The sequence below is a fragment of the Lotus japonicus genome, chromosome 2, assembly GCF_012489685.1.
Source record: "Lotus japonicus ecotype B-129 chromosome 2, LjGifu_v1.2".
Lineage (NCBI taxonomy): Eukaryota > Viridiplantae > Streptophyta > Magnoliopsida > Fabales > Fabaceae > Lotus > Lotus japonicus.
The window spans coordinates 81,444,531-81,455,885 of NC_080042.1; the positions used below are offsets into that span (position 1 = coordinate 81,444,531).

General features: G+C 35.9%; 1 protein-coding gene across 1 annotated transcript; it reads left to right on the top strand.

Moving 5' to 3' along the window:
• Window positions 1–794: 794 nt before the first annotated feature.
• Window positions 795–8,932, top strand: LOC130740181 (bZIP transcription factor 16-like). The gene is made up of 13 exons (XM_057592694.1): window positions 795–1,113; window positions 2,159–2,269; window positions 2,363–2,422; window positions 2,511–2,585; window positions 4,536–4,625; window positions 4,714–4,773; window positions 4,902–5,071; window positions 5,779–5,833; window positions 6,566–6,608; window positions 6,732–7,009; window positions 7,528–7,605; window positions 7,682–7,807; window positions 8,470–8,932. The coding sequence occupies exons 2-13, from the start codon at window positions 2,201–2,203 to the stop codon at window positions 8,584–8,586; spliced, it is 1,221 nt and encodes a 406-aa protein (XP_057448677.1). The 5' UTR covers window positions 795–1,113; window positions 2,159–2,200; the 3' UTR covers window positions 8,587–8,932.
• Window positions 8,933–11,355: the final 2,423 nt, after the last annotated feature.

The following is an 11,355-nucleotide window of genomic DNA, read 5'->3' on the forward strand; positions in this document are numbered from 1 at the left end:
GTAAAGCTCGGGACTTTATTCATGATGATTTCTCTTGGCGTCTAAGAAAAAGGAACTCGGTAGAGTTGAGTTTGGCACAATTATAAGAAAGAATTTTGGCACTTGGGTTGTGGGTTGTTCAGATTTCATAGGTGTTTGTAAGAATCTTGAAGCTGAACTTTTGGCTGCAGGCGTGCTAAGATTTTATTTTTTTCGCAAGGTTGTTGCGTTAACAAAATCACCTATGATTTGTCATCTCTTGAAGAAGACGCTTTTAGAGTTTCGTCCATATGTTGTTATTCCAAACCCTATTTACAAGTTTCTCCTTAAACAATACTATATGTGAATGGAATGCATTAGCTGATTTGGAAGTTCTTCTCACAACCTACTATACTTCTTTACTACATTTTCATTGTTATTTTCCCTTTATTGTCTCAGAACTATAGAAACACATTGTTTCCTCAATGTTGATCTGTTTTTCGCTCTTTGCTTTTCTGTTTTTTTAAACACCCTGCAATAAAAAAAAAGTATTGACATAGTAATAAATTAACTAATACACATATTTAATAAGTAATCAAATCACAGACAAAATGATAAATGCATAATTATGCTTTGAAGATGATTGCATCGATGACCAATCAAAGTCAAAGGAAAATAATATGAATTTCTTTTTTTGGTAACTATAAGTCCATAATATAGTATTTAATAAAGTGAATTAAAAGACGAAAATAAAATACCAAAAGAAAAGGATATGAAATTGAAAACTATGGGCCTAGGGGGTAAATGGGGTTTTCACACGCTTCGCAAAATGAGAACGAAAATCTCACATGACAGCGACACCGTACGACGACCCATGGGTTGGCGTTCCTCTCCGTGAACACCAAACCAAACATTAACATCAACCAAACAGAGCCCTAGTTTTCGATCTGTTCCAAATTCTCTGTTCCCATTTCATTTTCTCAATTTCCCAATTCAAATTCCCGATTCACCTTCGTTCTTCGCTTGAATTCTTCTTCCATTGTCAATTTTTACCTCAGTGGTTGCTTCTTTCGCTTGTTTTCATCTTCCTCAGCAGATCAGGTTTCAATTTGCTTCTGCTCCAGCTCTGAAGGATCCCCACTCTCTCTATAAATGGTAATATGAAATATTTCAGCTCTATTTGCCTGGAATTGCATTGTATTATCTATATTGCTAGCTTGTTGAGATGTATGAATTTCATTCTTATTTTCTGAGCTATGGTAATTGTTGCTTTGTCAAATTTTGCTAGAGATTAATGTAGTATAGTTGTTAACTTGTTATTGAGGTTAACATAATTATAGCTGGTATGGTGAATTAGGAGATAACATGCTGGGATATCAAAAGTTGGAGTTTGGATGATTCTATATTGATTAGGAGGGAAATGGGAGTAATGTATAGTTTATTCCCGTAGGTACAACCCCGTACATGTGATAAAGGTTCTAACCTTGTGGATTGATTCAAGATAGAAGCATGTGTTTGAAGTGTCTGGTATAAGTCTCACACCAATGATGAATATAGCCAAGTGTATCTGCTACTATGCGTATCTGATGTAGAGATATGACTATTCCTGTAAAATATAAGCCACGATTCATGTCTAGATGTGCATAAGAAAATTCATAAAACTTAATTAATATATAATGAAAATGCCAAAAATTCAAAGTAAGAACATGTTTCTTAGATGTAATTAAAAAAAAAAAAAACTCGTATGTGATTTCAGTTGGATCCCATTTCCATGTGTTAGAACTTGGTGATAAAAATATATCTAAAAGAAAATATAATTAAGCAGCAAGCATAATTGTGAATGAAGAGAGATATGCAGTGAATTTCTAAAACCACAAATATGCTCCAATCTGAAATGAAGTCATGTATTGAAATGGGCTTGGGAAAAAAAATAGAAAATGTTGTGTTAATCAATACGCATGGGCGGAGAACAGAAAATGAAAAGAGTTGTGACTCTCATGCTGGAAAAATTGAAGACTTATTCAAATGAAAGGTGTGTGTGTATTTAGTTGACTTGGATACTTTAGTATTGGTGAAATGTCCAAGAGTATAGGTATCAGACATGTAAACACTACACAACTTTACGGTGGTGGAATTTGGTTGAGAGTTTTGAAAGAGGATGGTTTCTCTTATGCTTTCTTGTATGTTTATGGCGGTGCAGAATGGTCTAGTGTATGGCTTTGTAAGATATTGATATAAAAGTATGGGCAGCAGTGAGATGGATAAAACCCCTAAAGAGAAGGAATCAAAGACACCACCACTTACTCCACAGGTCTAACTGATCTTCTTTTATTTTATCTACATTTACTGTTGAATGTTGATAGTACATTTTATCTGACGCCAAGAAACATTTACTGTTTTCCAGGAGCAGCCTCCGACCACCAGCACTGGAACAGTTAATCCTCCTGACTGGTCCAGCTTTCAGGTTTTTAATGTGAAAGTCTTTGTTGGCATATCATTTTCTATTATTGTCATGATTGGACTTTGATTTACTCAGCTTCCTCATTGTATAGGCGTATTCTCCCATGCCTCCACATGGATTCTTGGCATCAAATCCCCAAGCTCACCCTTATATGTGGGGTGTCCAGGTAATTGCCACATATATTATAAATTTCGAATAATATCACAAGATGGTGTTTAATACTGTAAGTAAACTTTGCATTACTGTTAATTATTGTCAAATGGTAATGTTAACAATAATTTAGAACTTAATTTGTTTTCAAGCTATTTTCATCCTTGTAGTTTATAAGGTTTTAGACAGGGTAGAAGTAAGAAAGAGAACAAGCTGATAAATAATCTGAAATTGATATTGATTTAATGTGACACATAGAACTAACCTCTATTTATTCTTAAAATGATTCCTAGTCCTAATTGAGTAAGGAAAAAATTCATGAAATATAAAAACTGCTCTAAGAGATCATACAAGGTATTAAGAACTATTTTCTACAATAATGATATTATGAGAAAGTTTCCAAATATTATTCTAACCTCTTTCAAGCTAAAACCTGCAAAGCTTTAAGCTTATCAGTTGTCACAAACAAACACTTTTAAAAAGTAAATTTAAGTTTACTGCATATAATATGGCTTTCAAGTCGACTTAGGGTAGATATTGCAGGAAAGATAACTTCGCTAGATGGATGGAATGATCCTCATGTTGAAGAGGTTGTTGGAAATGTTGCATGACCAAGGAAGTAGAAGAGACTTTGCTGGAATGACCATTAACTAAAATCTCCTAGCAAGGTTATATACAACAAAAATTTAAACTTCTCCAATATACAACATTTGAAAATTCCAAATAGCCAATAAACTCAGGAGACCCTAAAAGCTTCGAAATAAGGCCTGGTAATTATATTTGGTGATGGTGTGAGTTATTGCCGAGTCCAATCAGGCCATAACCACCAAAATGACAGGTGGAGATGTCAGCAATCGGCAGAAAAATCATTGTCGAAAGAACAAACACCCAACAAGAGCCAAACGAGGCAACGACACAAACCAGAGCTAATCACTTTTGAATTTGGGCTAGGAATTACACAACCACAAAAGCTTACTTATCAGGTGAAGATTGCCTTAACCTTTATAAGCTCTACTTTGGTTATATCTCTTGTCAACTTGAGATCTCAACACAGCCTCATCACGTTCTGGACATCTTAAGTGTGAAGATTGTAGGCTGATTTTTTTTCTTGCACTACAAAAGCTGCCTGTCGGGCCAGATTGATCACACTAGGAATCTGAGGGAGCAGGTTGTTTGCAATGGGAGATTTTTTTTTCTTCCATTGGGAATGCCGCATGGTCAAGTTGTTTGCATTGGGAAATTCGCAGGGCCAGGTTGATTTTTTCAATCAGCCATGGGTGGCTCAATAACAAATCTACGTTAGACTCAGATACCATCTTGAATTTCAGTTAAGCCTAACTTATTGCTCAATTTATAAACTCTGCTTTGGCTATATTTTGAAGTCAATGTGAGAGCTCAACATCCACTACACTACAAAGAAAGCCAAGAAACAACTCAAGCCAACTGAAAACTGCCCAAACCAGATGAAGGTAGTAGAAAACACACCATATATGATTAACAAACAGGGCAGAGTGCAACTTAGGAGAACTTAATGACCTTCTGGAACTGGCTAACATATATGATAGGGGATGGGCCTGACTAGAGATGATGCAATGAGGCAAACAATGACAGAGGTGGTTGGAAAGAGGGCTTCACACACTCCCATGTGCCAGGCAAATGAGAGATATTTATGATATAATTAATGATGACCCTAATTCCTTACATGTGTTAGGTGTATATTATTTTGTTAAGGTTAGAAGGGTAGTCTTGAACTCCTTACTATAAGTAGAAAAGAGCTATTCTTCCCTTTGCAACATGAACTTATTATATCCTGGTCCATGATTGTTAAATGGTCTTCTTGCTCATCATTATCTGTTCTTTCTACTGTTCTGAAACTATTTTATACTTTATTAGTTAGCAGTAAGAAATATTGATTTGAATTCTTCTCATGCTTCATTTGATTCATTAAGGATTTTTTCATTTGCAGCATATTATGCCTCCCTATGGTACTCCACCACATCCTTATGTTGCAATGTATCCCCATGGTGGCATATATGCTCATCCATCCATTCCGCCGGTATTTTTTGTAAATTATGTTTTCTTAAACTTGTTATTTAAATCACTAACTCACCTGCCACTGTTTTGATTGCCTCAAATTTATGCAGGGGTCCTATCCTTTTAGTCCTTTTGCCATGCCTTCTCCAAACGGTATTGTCGAGGCTTCAGTGAGTTTTTGTTCCCTTCTGCATTTTTCTGCTCTTTCTTTCTCCTTCTGTGTATCTTTGTCTTTTCCCTCTTTTGTGCAAGACTTGTCCTTATGAGTAATGAAGATAACCTATGGGCTTACGTGCAGGGAAATACTCCTGGCAGCATGGAAGCTGATGGTAAGCCTCCTGAGGTGAAAGAAAAATTGCCAATCAAAAGATCAAAAGGAAGTTTGGGTAGTTTGAATATGATTACACGGAAAAATAATGAACATGGTAAAACACCAGGGACGTCAGCTAATGGAGCTCATTCAAAAAGGTAAAGTGTGGTGTTAGTCAATCTTTTGAATTATGCCTCCTCTTATTTGAATCTAGGACTTCTAAAGAAAGGCACACTTCACTCCCAACTGTCCTGTCAATTGCTAAATTATTGATTCTACTCTACATGAGATAATATGTCCCGGGGGGGGGATGCTCTGATTAATATTTAAATTAATGAAGAATGTCGACTTGCTTTTCTATTAGTCCAAATCGTGGAAATAAAGCTTAAATATATTTTTTTTTTCATTTAAACAAAACAACTCTGTAGTCTGTACAGGCACCCACCTTGATGTGTGATTTGGTAGCAGCATTTGAGAACATAGAATTATCTGAAGTGCAATGATGAATGACTTAGCGATTCTGAAATATCATGTACTGTCTTGTTGGAAATAGAAACGCTAGGCACTAGCAGCTTCCTGAAATTGATATTTCCTTCATTTGTGTTGTCCTTCTATTTTTGTTCTCTTATCTGATGTATTGCAATTTTTGAATGCTGTTTGCCTGAGGAACCCTACATGTTACTTGAGTTCTGTTTTATTTTATCTATCTTGTGGTTGTGGTTGTGGTTGTACTGCCCTGTCAACTACATGAAATGTAAGATTAGGTTTCGCAGTGCTTTATTTCTCTAAACTTTTTGAGTATGTTAGCTTTTGACTCACAATTGCATGCTGGCAATTTATGCTGATAGAAATCTTGGATCTGCAGTGGTGAGAGCGGAAGTGAAGGTACTAGTGAAGGAAGTGATGCAAATTCTCAGAATGTAAGTTCTTTGACAGTTATCAGTTTGCTACTATATTGTCAGTATGTGTCCACAAACACTTATTTTGCAGTAATTTAAAGTTTCAAGGGCTATAAGATATGTCAAAAAGGGGGGAGAATATGTTGATTTAGCGAAGTTTTGAGTGATGTAAGGATGAAAACTGAAGAGAATGGGCTGGCTCTTTCTATACTGCCTAAATATAATTCCTGTAGGACTGCTAGTTTACTTACCTGACAGCCCCATTTAAGCTTCACGTTATTCTGAGTAAGACCTATAATGTTGTAGGGGCATAATGCATAAACGTTCAACAACTTCTGAGTTTTTTTGTTTGTCTTTAAAGACTTGGAAATTATAAGTATTGAATTGCAAGTCTGAAATAATGAAGAAAGTTTATGTAGTTTATTAAAAGAAAGTCATGAAACAACATAAAATATTATCTGGTTTATAAAGGTTTTTGTCGTAGAACAGGATAAAGTACTAATGGATGTTCAATATTGTTATTTCCTGACGTCTATCTATGTACGTAGTTTGTAAATGTAAATTATGTTTAAACTTTAAACACCTTAATTTGGATGAAGAAAATGACACGGGTCTGGGGGTGCATAGCTAATGCTGCTCATGTTGATTGGACATACTATATCTTTTGGATGATACCTTTTATAAATTATTTGTGTTTTGTGCCCTTCAACTGCTAGGTAATTATCTTTGGCATTTATTTCTCTGTTTTTTTAGGACTCTGAATTGAAATCAGGGGGCAGACGGGATTCTTTTGAAGGTTTGTGATGGTTACTTTCTGCTGTTCCAATATAGTTTCAATATTTCATTGTGTAGTGCTCTATGTAAACCCTTGGTGTTTGTGTTTTACAGCTAAAGTATACTTTTTTCTATTGAGTTACAGATGAACCATCTCAAAATGGTACTGCAGTGCATACTACACAAAATGGGGGACTTAATACACCTCATCAAACTATGTCTATGGTGCCTATCTCTGCGGGTGGTGCTCCTGGAGCTGTTCCTGGTCCCGCTACAAACTTAAATATAGGAATGGATTATTGGGGCACACCAACTTCATCCAACATTCCTGCACTGCATGGAAATGTTCCATCTACTGCAGTTGCTGGAGGGATGGCTACTGGGGGATCACGGGATGGTGTTCAGTCACAACATTGGCTACAGGTTAATTTTGACAACATAAGAATATGCCTATTACCTTGATATATATCAATTGAACGAGAAGATGTAGAAAAGACCAATGGTTTTGCCTTCTAATATATATAATTAATGCCCTAATTGTGAAAATAATGGCACTTATTTTTTAGCTTTTAGTGCATGCTGGATGTTTGTAGACTGAAACTACATTCTGGAAATTATCTATATTTTTTTGGCTGCCTGATTGTTTGTTCAGGTTATATAACCAACTAGAATTAATTTTTATTTACTTCTCTTTCCTAGTAATTTCTCTATTCCCTTTTTCAGATAGAGAATTAGGAACTAGCCTAGAGTATAAGGTAACTGCTCATTGCCTTTTTCCAAACTTCTGCCTGTGGAATATTACTGGTTTTTTCTGATTGATTTTAACTTGCAAAACTGCTTTCAGTGTTTGTCTGAGACCTGATTTCAAAGTTTCCATTGTTGCATTATTACTATCTTGTCACTTCTTATTTTAATCTATATCTATTCTGGTTTACTTTTAGGATGAAAGAGAGCTCAAAAGACAAAGGCGGAAACAGTCTAACAGGGAGTCTGCTCGCAGATCCAGGTTGCGCAAGCAGGTGATGGGACTACCCTATAGCCTTTTTCCTTCTGTGGCTGCTTGATCATTGTCCCTAATTTGAGTGTTGTTTTCAGGCTGAGTGTGATGAGCTAGCTCAGCGTGCTGAAGCTTTGAAAGAAGAAAATGCTTCACTCCGATCAGAAGTAAGTCGTATCAGGAGTGATTATGAGCAGCTACTTACTGAGAATGCAGCTCTCAAGGTGATTTTAAAATCTTATTTGTTATGTTTGGAAGTTTCTAAAATGAAGGGAAGGATCGGAAAGACGTAGATGGACTATGACTTCTAACTAAACTTAGGTTCATACATAGTGATAAGCTACATTTGCATTTGGGAACCCCATAGTAGATCACAAAGAAGGGAGAAGTGATTATGGGAGAAGCTACTCCAAGTGCATGTTGGATCGGTGTCATCAAAAATAATTTTGATAAAATTGGTATAGTAAAAGTGAGATGAAAGTGAAGTAATTTATGCTTGGATATATTATAAGAGGTGATTTCTGTAGGGTAATTTTGTGAAATACAACTATGAAATCTCACAATTGATTATGTCTATCGTAGAAGCTATGATTTGTAGCTTCATCCCATAATTGGTGAAATGAAATAACCAAACTGTCCAAACACCTAAAAATTGATTCTGACAGTGGAGAATCAATTCTAAACTTACAAACGTGGAACTAAACATGCTCTAGTAGCTTTTATCAGAGGAAAAGTGATTCTAGATGGTTTAAACGCGAATATTGATACAGCAAACAAAATAGATAGGCTGAGATGGATTATGACACTACCTCATAGATTTCCTCCTTGATATCTTAAAATATTTATGTGAAGGCTGACTGTGCTGTCTGACTTATATAATCTACAGGAGAGACTTGGGGAACTACCTGGGAACGATGATCTTAGGTCTGGCAAGAGTGATCAGCACACGCATGACGACGCCCAACAGAGTGGGCAGACAGAGGCTGTGCAGGGTGGTCATTAGGATCACACGCCGCGTTTCTGGAAGATAATCTAACTTAATAGCAAGAGCGCGATCGTGTTTTGGATAGCTTGTAGTTCAAATTGTATTAGAGCTGACCATTTAGTCTTCGGATCTGTTTATGTTACATGATCCATCATTCCTAATGTGGTTTTTTTCCGTCCCCATTCAAGACAACCTGGATCGTATGTAGTGTGTGAATTCTGTGTCACGCCTTATCTGCATCTTCCAAGTTAGTGTTCAAGTTTAGCAATGTAGTTAATGAACTTGGGTGTTGTCCATTATATAATTTCCTGTACAAATATTTTATCGTGAAAATAAAGAAAAGGAGTATCACTGAATTCCATTCCATGTTAAACTTGTTATCGTCCAAGTTAGTGTTTTCGTAACTAACCGGTTACGGTTAAGCTCAGCGTTGATGGGAGTCAACGTGATGAAAATGTGATCTGCATGGATTTTGGATATATGATGAGGGATGAGAAGAACTCTGGGATTTTCGGTCGGGCTTGGAGCTTTTTCTCATGCTCTCCTAGGAGTGGAATTGTGGTTTCGGGAGAGTGGTGACAATTATGAACTGGCTTGCTAAATCTGGCGCTAGATTTACTAATTTATGCACTATTTTTGTTGATGTTTTTTATTGAGTTGGAAATTCTCTTTCGGATATGCTCCTTAGTTGCGTAGTACTTTGTATTGATTTCCAATGAATAAAAAGATGAATCTGTTTAGTTTTTTTTTATCCTTATGCAATCATCTTGTAATGTTAATTGAGTAAGTATGGTGGTTTAACACTTCATTCCTTAAGGAAGTGGTTGGAGGTTTTGTTCCCAACTTGCTAATGGAAAAAACTTATTGACCTAGCGCTTAATGCGTTGACAATGAGGTGTAAGATCAGTCTCACGACTTTTGACTGTGAGGATCCTTAGCTAATATCTCTTGTAATGTTAATTGAGTAATAATTGTCACCTTTAACGTCATTTATATCATAGCCAAGAAGATAAGCCTCCAATCGAAATCTTGAATTTGAAGAAGCATCTCATTGTAGCCAAAATGATGAAGCTGATGGAGCAAGATGAGTTCAATGTCGTCAAAATCGACCAAAGAAACACAGGTGAATTCACAAAATTGGAAGATTTGAGGGAGAGAGAGAGAGTTTGAGACTAGGGTTTCAAGCGAAGTTGGGAGAGAAAAAGAAAAGTCTTTGCCCGGGTGGTTAAAAGTGGAAATTTTGCTAGGATAGGTTAATTGGCAGCTAAGTATAACTAGCTGACTATTATTTGTGAAAATTATTGGTAGCTAAAATTGATAGTAAAATTACAAAATTCATGTAGTAATACGTTACAACCTAAATAAATGTCACAAAAATGTTACATGCTAGCGTTTAACTATAAATGCCACAAACGAGGTGCCTCAAATAACAACTTTTTTTTAGTGATCCTATCATATTTTTTCAGGGCAAGGCAGTGTATTTTGATCAAATTGATTTTTTTTTTCAAATAATACAATAAAATAAAGAGAGATTATTGAAAAGTTGGACAAATACTGAAGGTGTGCATGTCATGCGGTCCTGTCTAATAGCATCACTGTTTTTTCTTAATCACCAAAGGAGCGCCTATTGTATATTATTGTGACGGTACAAGGACAATGACTGGAACACACCCGAGTGACACGGCTACTATTTTGATCCGTTCATGTCCCTTTAGGATCATAACAAGTGAAGAACAAAAGGCAAAAATCATGGCGACCACAGACAAGAAAAGGGCGAGGAGACCGAAATACAACTTCCATGGCAAGCGGTGGAGGTAATCATTTTCATCAAAACGCGAGGTGAGAATCCCAATGAAAAGCGAACCAACAAGGTGGGACAGGGTTTGGAGCAATTATCAGGAATGAAAAAGGGGAAACAATGGCAGTAGCAACCCGTTTATGGAGGGTACAAGATGACCCAACAATGGCAAAAGCTTTGGGAGTGAAATGGGCTCTTGAGTGGGCAAGACAAATCGGTTTCACCCACATAGCTATGGAGACCAACTCTCTCGTGTTGGTACAACAATGGCGAAACAACAGATTGGGGAATTCATATCTCCACGATATCATTAGAAGCTGTAGGACCTTGTCAACTAGTTTTAGTTCATTTTCTGTTTCACATGTCAAGAGGTCAGGCAACAGGGTTGTTGATTTCCTTTCTCGTTTAACTTTTAATTTTCATGATCAATGTTGGATTGAGGAAAATCTCCCAGGAGTTTCCACTTTGATTAATCTAGATGTATCACCAGCAGTTTCATCTGCTTCTTCTTGAATGAGAAACAGAAGTTCCTAAAAAAAAAACTTTATTTAGCTCATGAGTATTTATATACACAACATACAAAAGGAAAATTAAAGAGAAATGATACAACACCCACTTTTGTAAACCCAAAAAAAATACAACAACCACTTTAATTATTTTTTCATGAAACAATCTTAACCCGTAAAAGTAAAAATTAAATTAATTGTCAAGATGCAGAATGAGGTGCGACAATCTTGCTACATAAGATCCATTTTGTTTTTTTTTTTAATCAAAAGTATCCATTTTGGTTTAAACGGGTTGTATATATGACCTATGTGGGTTACCAACTCACAACTTAATGGACTAATAAGATTTTTTATAAATAAATTAATAAATAAAATATAAAAATTTCAACTCACTAATCTTCAATGTGATTGGACGATAAGTTATTTAACCCAATTTTTTTCATGTGTCATTTAAATAACCTTTGGTTTAAACTATATAACTTC